General features: G+C 42.1%; 3 protein-coding genes across 8 annotated transcripts in view; 1 reads left to right on the top strand and 2 right to left on the bottom strand.

Moving 5' to 3' along the window:
* Positions 1–425: 425 nt before the first annotated feature.
* lyrm7 (LYR motif containing 7) lies at positions 426–2,099 on the bottom strand. Its single transcript, XM_046070094.1, has 5 exons — positions 2,018–2,099; positions 1,753–1,825; positions 1,548–1,618; positions 987–1,068; positions 426–814 (listed from the first exon to the last, which is right to left on the bottom strand). The coding sequence occupies exons 1-5, from the start codon at positions 2,033–2,035 to the stop codon at positions 744–746; spliced, it is 315 nt and encodes a 104-aa protein (XP_045926050.1). The 5' UTR covers positions 2,036–2,099; the 3' UTR covers positions 426–743.
* A 37-nt stretch (positions 2,100–2,136) lies between these two features.
* hint1 (histidine triad nucleotide binding protein 1) lies at positions 2,137–3,767 on the top strand. Its single transcript, XM_046070093.1, has 3 exons — positions 2,137–2,297; positions 3,096–3,200; positions 3,453–3,767. Exons 1-3 carry the CDS (start codon positions 2,187–2,189, stop codon positions 3,615–3,617), a joined length of 381 nt encoding a protein of 126 aa, XP_045926049.1. The 5' UTR covers positions 2,137–2,186; the 3' UTR covers positions 3,618–3,767.
* A 3,235-nt stretch (positions 3,768–7,002) lies between these two features.
* cep170aa (centrosomal protein 170Aa) overlaps positions 7,003–17,880 on the bottom strand; it is a 41,443-nt gene continuing 30,565 nt past the window's right edge. For 3 of the 6 annotated variants that reach the window (XM_046070085.1, XM_046070087.1, XM_046070088.1), the window contains exons 11-22: positions 16,988–17,341; positions 16,343–16,632; positions 14,265–14,357; positions 13,444–13,561; positions 11,662–13,227; positions 9,809–10,082; positions 9,434–9,665; positions 8,845–9,012; positions 8,642–8,730; positions 8,415–8,508; positions 8,263–8,314; positions 7,003–7,388 (exon numbers count right to left, since the gene is read on the bottom strand). In XM_046070085.1, the coding sequence (XP_045926041.1) occupies positions 7,063–7,388; positions 8,263–8,314; positions 8,415–8,508; positions 8,642–8,730; positions 8,845–9,012; positions 9,434–9,665; positions 9,809–10,082; positions 11,662–13,227; positions 13,444–13,561; positions 14,265–14,357; positions 16,343–16,632; positions 16,988–17,341 (3,656 nt within the window). In that variant the 3' untranslated portion in view covers positions 7,003–7,062. The remainder of the gene's footprint in view (positions 7,389–8,262; positions 8,315–8,414; positions 8,509–8,641; positions 8,731–8,844; positions 9,013–9,433; positions 9,666–9,808; positions 10,083–11,661; positions 13,228–13,443; positions 13,562–14,264; positions 14,358–16,342; positions 16,633–16,987; positions 17,342–17,880) is intronic. The other 3 variants (XM_046070090.1, XM_046070089.1, XM_046070091.1) reach the window with 3 other exon arrangements.

Genomic DNA, 17,880 nt, shown 5'->3' with positions numbered 1-17,880 from the left:
TGCTGTAAACTGTCATAACGGTATCACTGATATAATATATTGTAAAATACAAAGAATGAATCCAATAAAATGTGATCATTGATTCTAGGAGACCCTGATACCTGCAGCCATACTTTTTTTTTTTTGAGACCTTTAATGGGGATTTGTTGTGGTCTTTGTTGTGGCAATGGCGCAATGGATAAGATGCATACCTTTGGTGTGAGAGACCCGGGCTTAATCCCCCACTGTGACCCATCTACCATTGTGTCCCTGAGCAAGACACTTAACCCCTTGTTGCTCCAGAGGCGTGCGACCTCTGACATGTATAGCAATTGTAAGTCGCTTTGGATAAAAGCATCAGCTAAATGAATAAATGTAAAGGTAATGTCTTTGCCCTGAGCTTCAACCACCACAGTGGTTTGAACAATAAATACAACCGGAGACAGTTTGGGAATACACCTCTTTAATCATAACACAATGAAAAAGATTCTTCAGTAGCAACAAATTTTCCTCCTTCAGTTGTCATAAGTAGGCAGAAAACTTCCAAATGAAATGAAAACACAACATTTAACAAAATACTATACAGCATCCAGTTTAAAGCACAGATTTCATAAAGTGAAACAGATGAGATCTTCAGTGAAACAGGGATTTGTCCGTGTAGCGATGATCTTTGTTCAGGAAATCAACTTGAAATGTTGTTTGGGTACTAGGTGGTAATGGATAATAGTCTCTTTTTTATGAAAAAGATGTAATCAGATGGTGTGTCATGACTTTTTCTTGGGTTGGTCACAATAGGGAACATTTTCTAGCAGAAGGCTCTCTCTGGGTCGAAGCACTGTGAGTGAGAGAGAGAAAAAAAACTTAGCAAGTACATCTCATTAAGATGTTATAAGTCAGAGAGAAGTTAAGATTCCTGTTGTATTTTCGTTACATAAACATGTTACATCCTAGCATTGTTCCATTTTTTTAGAAAAAAAGAGTAGGAGAAGAGAAAAATAATAACATACATAGTTTATTGTCTCCTACATGTTCCATTTGTAACACTGACTCTCGAAGAACAGCTTCCACATCTGAGCCCATTTTGATCATCTGTAAAAGCAGAAGGGTAAAGAGCATAGACAGATTATGAGACAATGGGCCCCTTGGCACAATCATGTAAAATGCCCCTCTTCGTACTTCGTGTGCATCTTTTGCAGGTTAAACATAAATCTAAATTCTTTGGAATAGACTTTCCTACAAGAAATGTCACTTCATACTAGTTTATTTGTTTTGTGAAGGGGGAGGCGCGGGGGGCTGTTTGTCCTGCCCCTGCTGCTGAAAAAAAACATCCTAGAAGAAACACTGCTAGGCCCTGGTATAGGTGCCTCCTGACTCATTGAGCCCCTGAGCCTGTGCATGGGAGACCTATTCTGTAATCAATCCATGACTCTATAGCAATGATGATAGAATAGGTTGTCCACATACTTGTTTAAATGCATAACTGACAAAGTAGGCCTATTACAAAATAAAATTTACAGTTATATATAACATAACAAATCTCGTCACTTTCTGTTGCACTTTTAATGTACCTTTTTAATGTTTTCTTCTGATGTTTCATTTCTGTTTTTCCGGAACTCCTCGTTGATCTTTAACCTTGCAGCTTTGCGAGGGGAAAAATAGTTACATGCATTAAGCTATGTACTGTTTGGTAAGGGTTGGTAAACAGCATCCATCAAAGATATAGCCAAATATTTTCTTCTACTGGGAATCAACACAACCAACTACATAACTTACCTGTCAGTGCTGCACCATCATCTTTAAATACAGCCATCCTTGTTCTGTGCAGCGCTTTAAACGCGCTTAGGACCTGCATTTATACAAACATTAAACTTTCAGCAACTTCAGCACCTGTACAGCTGTTAACGCGGCAGTGGACACAAACAATTTCCAGCCATTTTAGCTATCTTCTTATTAGAACATGCAAACATGTATTTTTGTAACGAAACATTGCGTTAATAATGTTATTGTTTTAATAAACACAGCCATGTCGCATCCTCACCTTCAAACGCGTCCCCATGTTGACTTCTCTGCTTACTTCCGGCAATGCAGGAAGTGCTCACGACCAATCAGTGCAGACTTTAAAATGACGCGTTCTTTTAGCCAATGAGCGTTCGCTGTGGCTTCACAGAGCCAAAAGCGGCGCTGGCAGGAGCTTCATCTGCGCCAACATGGCTGATGAAATGGCTAAAGCGCAGGCTGCCCAGCCGGGCGGGGACACGATATTTGGAAAAATCGTACGCAAAGAGATTCCTGCCAACATAATCTATGAAGATGACCAGGTATGCATTAAACAGTTTCACTCATAAACATATTTGAGAATACTGCGCCTTGCAGGTGACGTTTTCTAATGTTAGCTCCGCGCTAGCTTTGCAGAAACGGCTAACATGACAGAGTACAGAAAATGTGCTTTAAAACATTACAATCAGTGAAAAGCACAAGTTCCTGTCCGCGGTTTCTTTTTTGTTCTGCATGTTTCGTCATCTCTATGTTACATTTGCTACCGCTTGGCATCTGCAGACATTTGGCTTCCCACCAAGGTATGACCAAGTCCTCTTGGTGAAGTCGGTGTGCTCCTCAGTGCTCCCAGCAAATGTTTTTAATGTAAGTTATTAGTTGTTGCTGTGGTTTCGGATGATGAAATCAACATTTGTGAAGTAAAGACAAATAAAAGCGTCAAAATGTGAAACTGCATGTGTTACCAGCAAGTCATATTCAGACGATAACAACCGAGGGATTCACAGGCTCCACTGTGTTTGAGCAGTGACAGTTTAGAACATTAAGATAAGGGGAGATCAAACGAACCAAATGATTGTTTTAATATTAAAATAAATTGATATAAGTTCCAGAAATGGAAGTCAAATGCGAAATCCTCTAATATAGGCTGACAACATACGCACAGTAGGAGATTTGCGTGATTATATCGGCTGCTAATTATATTATTAATAATGTATAATCATATTATATAATTTAGATAGCATTATATCATGTAGATGTCTCTAATTTTCTGGTCACTCAGTGTAAACCAAAGCCACAGCTCTCTCTCCAAATTCTTATTGATTCATTCTTTTGTATTTCAGTGTGTAGCCTTCCCTGATATTTCTCCTCAAGCACCCACTCACATCCTCGTTGTCCCAAAAAAGCCAATTGTTCAACTGTCACAAGCGGAGGATAGTGATGCTGCAGTAAGTATGATTGTATGACCGGCTAGCTTTTATATTGACTGTAAACTGTGACCTATTCCCACTTTTACTGATTTGTCCAACAACTGTCTCAGTCAGTGGCCACTAGATGGAACCCTTTACAGCCGTCTTAATGCATATCTGGCTAGTTATTGTCTCTTTACACTGTGTTGTAATCCAGGGATTGTCTGATTATGTTTTCATATATGTATTTTCACCTCCTTGTCATTTATTTATTCTCTCTCTGTCTCTTAGTTGTTGGGCCACTTGATGATAGTTGCAAAGAAGTGTGCTCAAGAGGCAGGCCTGTCTAAAGGCTACAGGATTGTCATCAATGATGGGCCAGAAGGAGGCCAGTCGGTCTACCACATCCACATCCACGTCCTGGGTGGACGCAGGATGGAGTGGCCCCCCGGCTAACTTCCCACTCCCAACACAGACCATCCTGCCATCGCTGTTCACATGTTGTCTGACAACCAGTACTGTTAAATGTTAACGGTTTGTGAAACAAGAGTCAAACAAAACCTGGATATTCATCAATGATAATAAAATGCACTTCACAACAACAAAGAATCTTGTTCATCTTTATCGAAAATTCCTGAAACCAGGCTGCTAATTAATGCATTTTTATAAAAAAATAAAAACAATGTGTTGTTTATTTTTTAGTACTGCTGGGATTTCACGAACCACTCTAGTTTCCTTGGTGCCTTTGCAAGCATTTAGGTGAAAGACAGAATCGACCTGTTGTTACTGCTGTGAAGAGAAATCTAATCACTGCAGTTGAAGAGCAATGCTTCCGCAGTCAGAGATGTCAGAACTACTGCTGTAGGTCTCACATTAAGTTTTTAATTAGTGAGATTCACTAACACATCATGTAGGAACTTGCCATTCGATCCTTTGTGCTAAGCTTTTAGCTGACGCTGTAGTTTGAATATGCTCATTATTACTTCCATTATAACAAACACTATGGTTGGCATTTCTCTGTGTAAAAATATTCAAACACTTAATCATGCAAATATTTTACAGTTGAGGCAACAGAAAGACGTAGCTGGGTTATCTACATTTTCAGTTCAAATGTGATTAATGGCCCAGAGAGTAGATAGGTCTACTTTTTGCCTTTCAAGCCCATGCTGAGAGTTGTTACGTAGTCCAGTTTTGGAATAAATAAATAGGTTCCTTGTCTGTCAGTAGTAACATCGCCTGCCAGTGTACAGGGGACAAAGTTTTTAATTTTCAAAAGATAGACATGATAATCTGAAAGCAGTTCGATTTATGTTAGTGCCCAGGTAAATGAAAAGAGAGAAACAAGTGAATGGCTCTCTTTTATTAACAGTAAGAAACAATGCAGGTAGTTGAACAAATATAAAATTCATGAAACATCCCACAGAATATTAAACAAAAAAAATAAATAAAATGGTGTTTTGTTTTTCTTTACAAAAATGACAAAAAACACAGATCAGATGACACATGTAGAATTTAAAAAATAAACATGTACCTAGCATTCACAGTCCCCTAATTTCATTTTTTTTTTTTTTTTAAAAGGGATGGGGGGGGAGAAAAAGAACAAAACAAGTAACACGATTAGAGGCTTCGTTTGTACAGACAGAATAGTTCCAGAGAGACAAGGCAGTCGCTTCTGATATCAGGCAAAGTGATATTCTTTGTCAAACCATGTGACCACATTTGATGCAGCCTTTCACTGCTTCTTCACTATTTCTGTATGAAGAAACACCACAATCTGATGTGCAAAATAAGAGAATTTCTTTTAGACATCTATGTCTTTTTTTCTTTTAATCAATGCCCTTCTATAGTCAAAATGGGCACTTTGAGGCATTGAAAAACATTGTACAGTACAGTATAGAGAGAAGGAAATGAACATGTATTCTGGTACCTAAATTCACTATTGCAAGAGTATCTAAGTACTAATATACTGCTTTAAAGTCATTTTACGCTAGAACACAGACTATAAGCTGAAGAGAGACTCAGAAAATGGTAAGTCCCTATAAAGTAACTAGAAAAGCAGCAAATTCAAGAGGTTTACTATACTGTCTTTGCAATTCTACAGTATTAATAAGCTGGAACTTCTCCCCTTGGTGTAAATAGAACAATGCACCTATATACACTGATATGAAGCTGTATTACAAGCGAAATTCATAAAATAGATGAGCCTATTTTCAAAGATCTGTTCATTTCTACTCACTGACGTTCCTGAAAGAGACATTTTGAACCACAAAAGGCCTCCTAAGTTGCCCATGTTTGCTTTGACAAGACATTAATTAAAATCAATTCCAGCAGCTTATTCATGTTCAGGTTTTGTGTACATGAGCTCAAGCTGGCTAGTTCCAGACAAAGAAAAAATAAAAAAATTTGTGAGGTGACTCAAAACATAAAAAAGTAAAAGGCTTACAATATCTACTATACCAGTATCTAAATATTATAAAATATTTAGTTTAAACAGTTATTTTCTTTGCTCATCATTGCTAGTTCAAAAATAAGTCACATCCCTGTGACTGGAAAAAGTAGAAAAAAGCCAATTGGAAATTATAGGACACTTGAGTGGATGTACTGTAAAAAGCTAAGGGCACTGATTCTCACAGGCCATGTCACATGGGCCAAAAAGATATGGCAGCAATGATTAAACTGTGTTTCATTATTTTAAATAAGAATCTTTGATTTGTTGCAAAAACTTGTTTTGACATTCAGAGAAAAAGGTGAACCTCAGAGGAAGGTGAAACATATGAGATGAACTACCATATTTGATATACAGATTCTCAGGCTTTTACACAACAGGTGAATTTCAAGATGGCTCAACTGTTTTAGATGGCAATATGACAACACTTGTTCATTTTGGTAAGTGATTCTATTAAGTGAAAATGGTCATTGGTTTTACCAAAGGCTGTTACAATTGTGTAAAACTACCATTTACTATTAGTAAGATCAACACAGACACCAACTTGCAGGAAGAAAGCTCTCAGCTCTGTCCTGTACATGCTACTGGAGGACAAACCTTTTGTAATACTTTTTCTACTGGGAGAGAAAGGAAGGGAAGGGAAGAGTAAAACATAATGGGTGAGGGAGCACAAAGATGAGGAGGCACCACAAATCCTTTCAGTCAGTAGAGAGATGCACCAATGGACGGTTAGATTTATGAAATATCTTAAACATCTGCAATTCTGCTTGATGTGTGAACAGTTTCAGACATAAAGCATGTCTGAATGACGGTGTGGTGTGTCAGGGTGGTTACTTAAGGCTACTGTAATATTCTTTATACTAACAAGAGCTAATAAATCATTGCAGAGTGTTATAGTTCATCATAGTGTAAATAGAACATTTTGCAAGTGTTATTTTACAATGCATTCTGTTTGTCTGAAAGAACTGTATTAAAGTCTTAAAAGTTGTATATTATTTGAGGGGACAGGGGCTGCTACTATCAAGGATGTGTTTTAAGGCATGTCCTTAGTGTAGGTAGGGTCCAGACACATGGAGAAGGCAAGAGGAGAAGACTGGCGGAGAGTGGAGACTGTACAACCACAGAGATCTGTCCTCTGAGAGGGTAGCCGGGCAGCTTTTAGTCAATTAGGAAGTCAGGTTGGCCAGTAAGCATGAACAGTGTACTGTTGAAAAGCGCATAATATGACTATCCAAATCATTCATGGGTCAGTTTCCGTTCGAAGGTATTCCATGATGCATCAGTTGGGGTTTAGCCTGTGGAGTCTAAAGGTCAGTTGAAGCACTTCATTTCCTGACAGGTCTGGTAACACTTATACACCTGCTTCATTGTTGGGAACATGGATCACCAGCTACCTGCACTCCAATCCAGACTCATGTTTATTCACATCATGTTGATTTCAGGGAAACTTTCTGCTCACTTCTGTGCGATGGCCTCCTCCCCGCTTGGCCGCACGCGGCTGAAGGGCAGTCCTCCGACTCCTGTTAACTCCAGACCCACGCTGGGTTGTCGTGCAGTCTCCTCTGTGCTGGCACAGGCAGCCTGAACCCTAGCTGTTGATCCTCCGGGCACAGGAAGGATCCCCGGCAGTGATTCTTTGGCTGGGAGCACAGACCCAGGGCTCGTGGCAGAGGGGGAGGTTGTTTTGGCGGTTTGGGGCTTGGTAGGGGTGGTGGGACTGGTCAGGCCGAGGCTGGCCAGGGCGTCCAGAGTCCCATCTGGATCTACCATCACATTGATCACTGAGACAGAAATGAGGAGAGAAGAAATTGTGGAAGGCGTTGAATAAAAGTAAATGTATCTTTACAGGTAAAATAAACTTTGGATTAAAATCTGGCTTTGTATTAAAGGCCCTTAAAACTTATTTTATCTGTTGGTTTAGTTGGTTGAGTGGTGGCATCCTACATGAACTATTTGCTACTGAAGTTTGAATAGATTTGGTTGTTTCAAATGACAGAGTGCTGTGTTTCTTTTTTTCTCTAGTTCTCACTGGCTCAAAGTGGGCATGGCTCAGTCAGGAAAAAGTAATGTAACAGGCTTCCGTGCACCAATCAGGATTTAGCAAGATTTATATCAGAATCTGATGACAGTTGGTGGATTGTTTGGTTTCTGTTACGCAAATCTGATCAAAGTACACCCACACAGTCCTGAGGAAGTCCTGTTTTTTAGTGTTAAACTGTTAATAAGGAATACCATAAGATGTTTGTTTTTTTTACTTTAATTGTTGCTTATTTAGTCATGAATGTTTGAGAGTGAAATACTTTTTTTTCCACAAGATTTGAAGACAAGTATTCAGAGCTTTTACCAAAGGTTTTACACAATCCAGTCCTAACAGTGGAGGGCAGTCACAACTCACCAGCTACTATAAAACACTTTCTCACACCTCTGGATTAAAGATTTAGTAGTGCTGATGTTTAAAAAAAGAAATCTCAGCCCAAATCTGAGTTCATACTTTTGCTGCTTTCCCTCTTTAAAATTCATGCTCTCCTCTATCATGGAACACAAATAAACAAATAAAATTATGGCGCATCAAACACCCATGACTGTGTACAGCAGCTTGTTCAAGTGTTTCTAGTTTAGGTACCATGTGATTATTCGAGGGGTGTGTGTCTTTACCTTGAAGCTGCTTCTCAACTCTCTTTAGTTCGAGCAGAATTGAGGAGATCTCCTGCAGAGAAGAGGAAAAACAACCAACCAAACTATTAGCTCCCAATCATACTTCCCTTTCCTCATCCTCAAATACGATTCAGACAGACGGGTTTCTGTACCTTGTTGGAGGTTTTCAGGAGTGGTATATCACTCTCCGATCGCAGTTTATTCTCAATTTCATCCCAGTTCCTTTCCTTATCCTTAAACAATATCCTGGAGAAAAATAACATACAGCAGGACACATGTTCATCACAGTGGCTCTTTACGAAGCAGCACAATGGCACACAGAGGGATAGATACACGGTAAATACTCACTGAAGTTTATAATATCACAAAGTATAATTACCTTATTTTTCCTGCTGTTTTGTCGACAGAGTGTCTGATCTTGGAGGACAGCTGAGAAACTGAATTGAGCAGCAGGCTGTCCAACACCGCCTGAATACACAGAGGGGGACAAAAGTGTGAAGTTTGACATGTGACGACCTGAAGGTGATTTGATCCTCCATGTTGGTATATTTTTGATGTCATGCTCTCTTTGCTGCTTCTCACCTCCTCTCGGTTCCAGGTGCGTCTTCTCAGAGCTCGGGGCTCCAGGCTGTCTGGAGCACGGGGACGGAGCTCCACCGGCTTACCGTTGATCTCTGGTGCCTTATTGGTTGAAATGACAGGAGGGATCTTCCTGAAGTTGAGGCTTTCATCAAACACCCGATCCACCAACTGGGCAAAAATAGGGAATGATGTAAAAGAGATAGAAGAGAGAAATATGATTAAAAAACTGTTATTTAAAACTGTTAACTGTTACAAGTGTGATTTCAGCTTTGTTTAACAGAGTTAAGTAAAGATTTGTGAGAAATGAATTAGGAATTAGTTCTGTCAGAGAGCTAAGCAGCTCTAAAGCTTTAATTGTCCAGCCAAAAACAGTCAGATTTTAATCTTAAGTACTAAAATAAGTAAATGCTCTCATGGTAAAAGTAAGGAATGAAAGTGGGGCAGATGAGGATGAAAACCTCTCACAGCCGATGAAAGCTACAAAGCAACAAAGAGGCCGCCACTTTTATCCAAGCAACACAGGAGGGATGGCAAAGGCGCAATGGAAGCACACGCAGTAAGGCAATGATAGAAGAAGAAAAACGGGCACCTTTCTCATGCTCTCCTGTATATCCGGCTGCGTGGGACGTGCAGGGCCTACCTCTTCCCGGGTGTCAATGGCCGATCCCGGGGTGGTGGCGGCGGTGCTGACGGTGGTGCTGGGTGCGGTGCCAGATGAGCTGACCGAGTCGATCTCACCGGCCACATCGTGGATCTCACGGGCCAGGATGGCCAAGTCCTTAGCCAGGTCCTGGCTGATCCTGCGCACACATGGGAACAACCTGTTAACCATCAGACAGATGGAGGAGTTCTTTAGGACTTTAGACAAGAACACATGCAACCTGCATACACAATAACTTTTAATCACATACATATCAATGTAAATAGATAGATAAATCTCATACAGATCAGCACAGATCAATACCTGGCTATCTCCTCGCTGTGTGCTGTCCAGTCCCTGATGTACTCCTCTTGCTCTTTCATGCGGTGTTTGACCCCTACTCCACCCGGACCCGTCACCACGGCGGAACCTGGGCTGGCGGTGGTGCTGAGTCTCGAGCCGCGATGTGGGACGAGGTGATGAGGCCGTATGTGGGAGCGTCCTCCTTGCTTTGGAGAATTCCGGTTGGAGCCAAACTCTTCCTCTGAGGTGGAACCGTACTCCGGCGGCAGACGTCTCCACCTGCTGCTACTGGACACTGTGAAGGTAATGGAAAAGCGATATGATCATTGAGTCAATATTACTGTACTTTATTCTGTTACATTTGTTATTCGTTAAGTTAATAAATGAGCTTGTGAACATGAGAAGCTTTGTTACTGAGGCAGTCCCCAGCCAATCTTGCTTTCTGACAAAAAATAAAAAAAATTGTGCGTGTAAATGTAGTAAATCTGTATTCCTAGGCAGCAGATCATTATCTTCATTTTACAAAGATAATAAAAATTAATTTCCAATAACATGTTATTTTCTGCAATGTCCTATACATCCTTCTTGAGCTAAAATTAAAAAAGTATGACTGGTGAAGCAAAGCATTTGATTTTTCTTTTTTTTTTTCTTACTTAAGTCATTGGACAGCTACATAAATGTTTTAGCGATAATAAAACCACACTGAAAACAACAGAAACGGCAGCAAAATGAGACTTTAGTTTATCCAAAAGCTCCACGCCCCAAGCAGCATACAAAAGCATCCAACAATGTACATATAACCTTAACAGAGCCAGGGATATGTTAAGCTGCATCAAAATGGTCACACAAAAGCTGCATTAATGTAGCGGCACGTGATGAGACAACACCATGCTCTATCAGTCTCTCAAGACTAAAATAGGACAAAGTGAAAGTGCCATGAATCTCCACAAGGTGGGGCACGGTTCCATAACCATTTGCTCATGAGTTTTGAAGTTTGAGCTCCAATGTAAAATCTTTTGACAGAGTAGGAGTGTACAACTAGAGCATTTGGGTCTTCATCACATCATTTTTTGATGGATGTCAGAGAGGAGACACATGGTTAACATGGCAACATATGCTAGAGCTGGGTCAACTTTACTATCTGAATTTTCTTTATGTTATGTACTAACACTACAAACTACACTTTTAAATGTATGTTTAAATGTAAGTATTCAAAAATCTCATTGCAAAATTTAAATTTGTAAAATGTAAAAGATCCGATGTGTATATGTTTTTTTTAACACACAAACTCACAAACATACTTCAGTTTGTTTTCTGTTGATTCCTATGCGTCACCGTTTCAAGTGGTGGATATCTCAATTTGAAATGAAAACGCACTAAATGTGAATAACCGATCTGCTTCTCTCCTGGTGAGCTTGGTGGTAGTGACTTCTATTGCTGTGACCCAGGTCTGACACGCACACACACACACACACACACACACACACTGTCTAATCAAGGCTCTACAGCTCTGGTACAGTACCCATCAGCTCGTCCTCCGCATCACCGCCCTCAGGTTCGGGCTGAGAGCTCTCTGGACGATGACAACCAACGCACAAGTTTGTCACAACAAAGTGAAAATGTTTACAGACAAATGTTTGCACACTGACACATAATGAGGTATGCAATGGTGTAGTCTTTTTTGGCCATCACATTAATTTTACATTTTTACAAAGAACCATGCTATCAGAAATAAGATCTGATAGGAAGATAACTAAGATCAGCAAAATAAAGAAAAAACACCTTGCTGGACTATTTCCCTCTTCTCCTTGTTCTTACAATATGTGAGAAAATCTTAATAAAACACAAATTAAGAATGCAGTTGGTGTGCTCACCTGTGGGCGAGCAGTATCCAGATGTAGTGGTTTTAGTCTTGGTCTCATTCAGTTTGGACACGCTGTTGGCCCTCATCCTGGGCGTCAGCCTGTTCTCTGTTGGTGTTGATGAGCGCAAGCCGAGACGCAGAGCAGTCTCAGCTGACAGGCGGGGTGAAGAGGTAGAGCTCCGGGTCACTGTACACTCTGAGTCACTGCGGGCTGAGATGGAGCCCAGACGGTTCCTGCGCGGCTGAGCCAGCATGTCCAGCCGTGACAGTCCCTTCCGACCGGATGGCGGCTTAGAGGTGGAGCTGGTAGTGGACACCTCAGAAGCTACAGACACCCTGTCTGCATCAGCTAGATCCGTGTCAGATGTATCCCCCAGCCGAGCTCGGCGGAGAAGGGAGGCTCTTGTGGGGCGCGGCTGAGGCAGTGAGGCCTGCTTGTTCAGGGAGGAGGTCGTGGCTGCCTGGAGAGTGCGGCTGGTTTTGGAGGATCCACAGGTGGAGGATTTTGCAGACCTGCTGTCGAGTTTGGAATGCCCCAGTGGTCCAGAGTAGGTCTCTTGGTCTGAGGAGAGGATGTCAGAGATGGGGAAGGAAGAAGTCTGGTCATCATCCGTGAGATCCAGAGAAGGCTGGCGTGCTCTGGAGGTGGCAGAGGATGGCTGAACAGAGCGGCGTGCATCAGTCCGGCTCGCCGTCTCCACTGTTCTTGTTTTAGACTTCCTCTCCAAGCGTTCACGGGCACTTGCATTAGTGACACTGGTCTTGGAAGCTGTGCTCATGTTGCTCTTTTCCCGGTGCATGCTGCTGAAGGAACGTCGTTTTTGTTCGCCACCGGCTGATGCCTTCCTCTCTGCCTCTCCAGCCACATGACTAGCTGTGCTGGCCGTGTCCACATCTGACTCAGGAGAGATGGAGTCAGTCCGAGTGGGGAAGCCAGAACCTGAACCGTGAGTGATGATGCCAGTTTTACTACTTTTCTGCTCTAGTTTGTTTTCATCTCTTAGCTTGGCCTCCAGGAATGCCATCACAGCTTCAGTGTCCTTCAGGAGGGTAGCGGTATCCATGCTGCCCCCGGAATCACTGCGTTCACGCCCACTGCCGCCTCTGTTGATGCGTGGGATGAGCTCTGCAGGGACATTTGCGCTGGGCTTCTCAATCGTGAAGCTGCCCTGGCGCACAAGAGGCTTCCCAGACTTCTCTCCTCCTTCTTCTCCTCCTCCTCCTCCTCCTCCTCCTCCTCCTCCTTTCCTCTCCTCTGACTTCTTCCTCCGCTCACTGCTGCCAGAGGTCCGGAGAAGAGCCTTAGAAGGAGAAGAGGTGGAGCTTTGTTTCCGTTTACTGGTCATCTCACTGTCGCCCATGGGAGTTGGGGACTCCCCGTCTCCCTTGTTCTCTTTTTCCTGGGGTTCAGTGTCCTGTTTTTCCCCAATCTCAGACCTCAGTCCCAGACCTTTGGTGCAGGATTTAGCCCGGGGGTCATCCACAGGGAGCTGGGGAAGGGTCCTGCGCTTACGGTCAGTCAGACTGGAGGAGGATTCACCTCGGCTGAGGGATGCACCAGACTCAAAGGCATCAGCTGCAAGAGAACAAAAGACACATTCAGTTAACTGAAATTCCAGATTTTTTGAACATGAATTAAAAGCACATTCAAGTGTGATTTCACATGCTGCTTCATACTGTTCATGCTTTTAATTTTGGGGATTTTTTAAAAGGGAAAATTTTGTTCATATTGTATTTAAAAACATTTAATTATAGGTCTATTCATTCAAGTGAGTGTCAAGTTATTATGTACTTCTCTCTTTGTGCAGGAAGGCGGCTGTTTCTGCTCCTGAGCCCTCTGGGTCGGTCCTGGTGTGATTGGCAGCTAGACTGGCCCACTGAGAGACCCAGCTCGGGTCACCAGGAATAGCCTGACATGACACGAGAGGGGGGTGGGGTGACAAGCAAGAAGAACACAGTAGTGAGAAAACTGGAACAAAGATCACTAATCAATCAGTGGTGGCACAAGATACACAGAGCTGATCATGAGTGATATTCACATGTATGCGTTCATCCGAAATGTAATACATAATCATGGAAATTATATAGTTTGTAGGAATGAAGGATGGTATATTCCTGAAAAAGACATCAATCTAAATGGCACAAAAGACTTGGCGGCTTGGACACAGTGTGTATGAGCATTGATGAAAGTCTGTCAGTGCTTATACACACTGTCCACTCCCTCTTATAAAATTGCCTGGAGGGCTGAACGTGTCTCTCCTCATCTTAGTATGATCTAGGTCAGCCTCTGGGAGGACCAGCCTACTCCCATAAACAAGGGTGTAGAGCGGTCAAGCCACAGGAGTGACGGTGACTCACATTATACTCAGCCATGATTCTTCGTCTACCTCTTACACACCTCTGTTATACTACACTGCACTAAGAGGCAAAATGAAACATTGGGAGGCAGAGGTCATGTTTTTACAATTAGCCTATGTTTCACCATGGGCAACATCTATTTTCTAGTAATGCAGTACAGGTAGAGCAAAGTCAGTCAAAGAAAGAGAGACAAAACAAGGGAGAACAAAACATGAAACAACAACTATTCAAAGACAAACTGTTAAAATGATCTACCTCTTTCCCTGTCTCTCCTGTATCCTTTCCTTTTCCTTCTCCTTTCAGGTCTGAGAGACTAGAGGAGTCCTGGTTCTGCTGCACACCAAACACCTACAGATATTTTAAAAAGCAGAAGCTGACAATAACATGGACATTTTTCTTTATAATCATGGAAATGTTATTGCATTATGTGTGCATATTTTGTCATACTCCCCAATTTTCTTTGTCTTTATTCTGAAATGAAAATTAAATATCCTCACAATATGCAAACACTACTGCAATATCATTCTGCAGTTCTCTTGATGAACTGAACACACAGAAGAAGATGCTGTTGAGTTAAAGCACCGATCTGCACTTGATAGTTGAGTGCCATGGCAACAAATATAAATCACACACACACACACACACACGCACACTCTATTTACAAAAGACAGAGGGAACGAGAGCGGACAGACTGTGAGCAGTATGCCAATTAGTGTGTCAGCTAATTACAGGAATTAGCATAACAACACTTCCAGTTTTGGATGTAATGCACTCAGACTAACACTGATATACACCCTACTAATGATATCACTGTTCCTCATAGGATAACACCTATATAGAACACTTAAAGTAACATGTGCCTCTTTGAGATGTCATTTAGTAAAGTAAAAATTATGTCTATGTATTAATCTTTTTTGGCGACTTAACTTCACTTAACTTCCTAAGAATAAGTATATGCTGCCAGTCCCAACTTCTGAATCTGTTAGGTGGCAATTAAAAAGTCTGGTAAACTTCTGTCTTGACTAGTTTAGCACTCTTTGCTTTTGTTGTACCTTTTTAAAGGAAGTCTTTTTAATTTCTACTTATAATGATGGTCAAAAGAAATGTTAGCTTTTCCACTATTTTTAGCCTCAGCCAGTATATCTCACCCTGAAACTAACATAAAACCTTCTCTCTCTAAGTGTATTGCTTTGCCTCTTTTAGACATCTTTTCTGTGACCATGAAAGACTGCTGTGCCACAGGACAGGGGCAGCAGTAAGAAATGGATGGTGTTTTTTTCAGCCTCCCTGGAGCATCCTTTCATAAAACAGGGCAGTGCTTGATGGAGCAAGTCTCCACGGGCTATTACAGAAGCATTAGGTTTACCAATGGGACAGAGAGGCTGGAGGGGTGGTCAAGCAAGGAAACTGAGAGATTATAGCTTTGTTTTAGTGGCAACAACACAAAACAGTCTCAAGGGAGTTACCTTACCTTACTAACCCTAAAAGGGCCAACAAAGCAGGTAATAAAGAGACAATTAACCTTGTACTGGTCTGTTTGTGCTTGGTCAAATTCTTCTCTTTAGATTTACCGCAGAGTATGTTTAAATTTTGCTCTTGTGGTTCTGCTTGCTACTTTTACGGTTACAAATAAGCAAAGAAGGTACTAGTTTTTGTATTTGCATGTTTTCTGGAGGTGTTTAGAGTGATCTGAACTTGAAGACCCAACCGTAAAACAGCAGCAATAACGGTACTCCAGGTGACTTCCATTTGAACTTGCAAACTAGTGTAATAGACCCAGTTTATTTTTTATCACTAAAGCCCTTCTCTGGACATGAGATTCAAACAGAGTTGCATTATGTTGTAGAACAATACAAATAGAAAAAGAAAATCTCCCTTGGTTTGTGGAAAACTTTACTGGCTTTTCTTTTAACTATGTCTTTTAGCAATGTCTTAAATTACAAATAAGACAAAAAATACCCAGCTTCATGCAGATTACAGTCTATATAAATCTACTCAACTGTAGTCAATTATCAAAACTGACAATGTGCGATTACATTATCCTTATGTAGCTGTTCACATCTCTGGGAATGAGCTTCAAAGGGAATTGGATTTTGTTGCAGTGTTATGCAGGGAAGACTAGCTTTTTTATCACAAATTCGAGGTGGTAATGGCATAAATTTATAATAAAAATCTTGCTTTTAGTAGCAAAACATTAAAAAAGAGAAAATCTCTGTCTAATCTGGGACTCCAGATGCAGCCAAGACAAATGTGGCAAATATTGTGATGGCTGATGTAGAAAGAAATGATCCTACATGTCGAAGGTAGTTGCTAACATCTCTGAACACTCCTACCTTGTCTATCATACGCCTGGCCTCCTCTTCCTCTGCGTTCCTGTTCTCCAGTTCGATAGTGTAGGTCCCCTTATCGCTGTGGTCGTCCTCTGCTTGCCCACCAGCAGTTCCCGCTCCTCTGCCCACGACCGAGGCGTCCTCGCTGGGGCTGGTGGGGCTACCGGTCGCCAGCCCGGTACTGGCTGAGCTGCGACCAATACTCGGGTCCTCTGACCTCTGCTTGAGAAGGACGCGGGCAGCCGTAGGGGCACCTGCAGCCACTGTAGCCGATATTGGAGCTGGGACCTTACCTAGAGGCAGCAAAGTATAGAGCAGAACTAATAAAAAAAACAAGCACATACACAAATAACATGTTTTCACAGAGGATTTCATTACTGAGATGCTATAGTAACTGATTTTTGTGTATTTAAAGTCCAGGTTCACAACTGTATGTGCCAACAACAGAATGAATGCAAAGCCCCTGATCAACAGATTTACCGCAGTGTCCGCAAGGGAAATACTGTCAAACCAAACGTGACTGGGCCTTTAAGGTGTCTTTCACTTAATCTCATGATTTTATCTCTTTTTCAAATGATTTTAACGAACATTTTCTTTATGAAACCCATAATAGACTATATAGAGATAATGAAACAACGTTTTTGTCACCTGCGTCTGAGGCTGTAGTGGCAGAGGTGGAAATGCTGAACACCTTGGGATGAGAGGGAGGCTGGGGAAACAGTCCCTCCCCGCCAGCTCCTCCAACCTGCAGGGGTGCAGTCTGGGAAAACGAATACGACCGACGCTTGCGGGGGTTTTCCTCGTCGTAGAACTCGATCATAAAGGCAGTACGGGAGCTGGTTGCCCTGGTCCCGCTCACTGTTATGCTCCCCCCTCCTGTTCCTCCTCCCACGTGGCCGTGTGCTGCCTTTAGGCGTTCCTCGAGGGCGTGGCGGCGGTTGGCGAAACGCAGGCCCACTCCATTCTCTGAGTCACTCTGGGTGCCATCTTCATGCTTGCTGCCTATCAGGACACAAAAAAGAGAGAACACAGTTGATTTACTACCATGCTTATTATTCCTATATACATACTAGTTTTCTGACAGTATTCCACATGACACAGTATAAATATGTCTATTATTTACAATTCACAATCAAATAGACCTTTTTGCTTACCTGTGAAAGGCAAACTATTATGTACATATATTATGTAGAATCACTGACCTTTATGACCTATGAATTATCAAAGCAGACCCTAAATTCACAATTCCTGGTTTACCTACCACATCACTGCTATTTGTACATTTTTATCAGTCTGGCTCAAACCATCCATGTCCTCTCAGTGTCGTACGATAGCAGACAGTGTGCCACGCTAATCCAGCCATGCCACCCACACGGTCACTAGCCCAGCCCACTGGGCACAGTGAGAGAGAGCGGCGGGGGGGAGGGGAGGAGGAGAACATGGAGGGGGAAGTGGAGTATGAGGCTGGATGAGAGAGAGAGTGTATGTGGGCGGGGGGGGGGGGGCTTCAGGGGTGGAGGAGGAGGGGAAGTGAAAGAAGG

This window comes from Micropterus dolomieu, linkage group LG15, assembly GCF_021292245.1.
Source record: "Micropterus dolomieu isolate WLL.071019.BEF.003 ecotype Adirondacks linkage group LG15, ASM2129224v1, whole genome shotgun sequence".
NCBI lineage: Eukaryota > Metazoa > Chordata > Actinopteri > Centrarchiformes > Centrarchidae > Micropterus > Micropterus dolomieu.
This window is presented reverse-complemented; position numbering and strand designations above follow the sequence as displayed.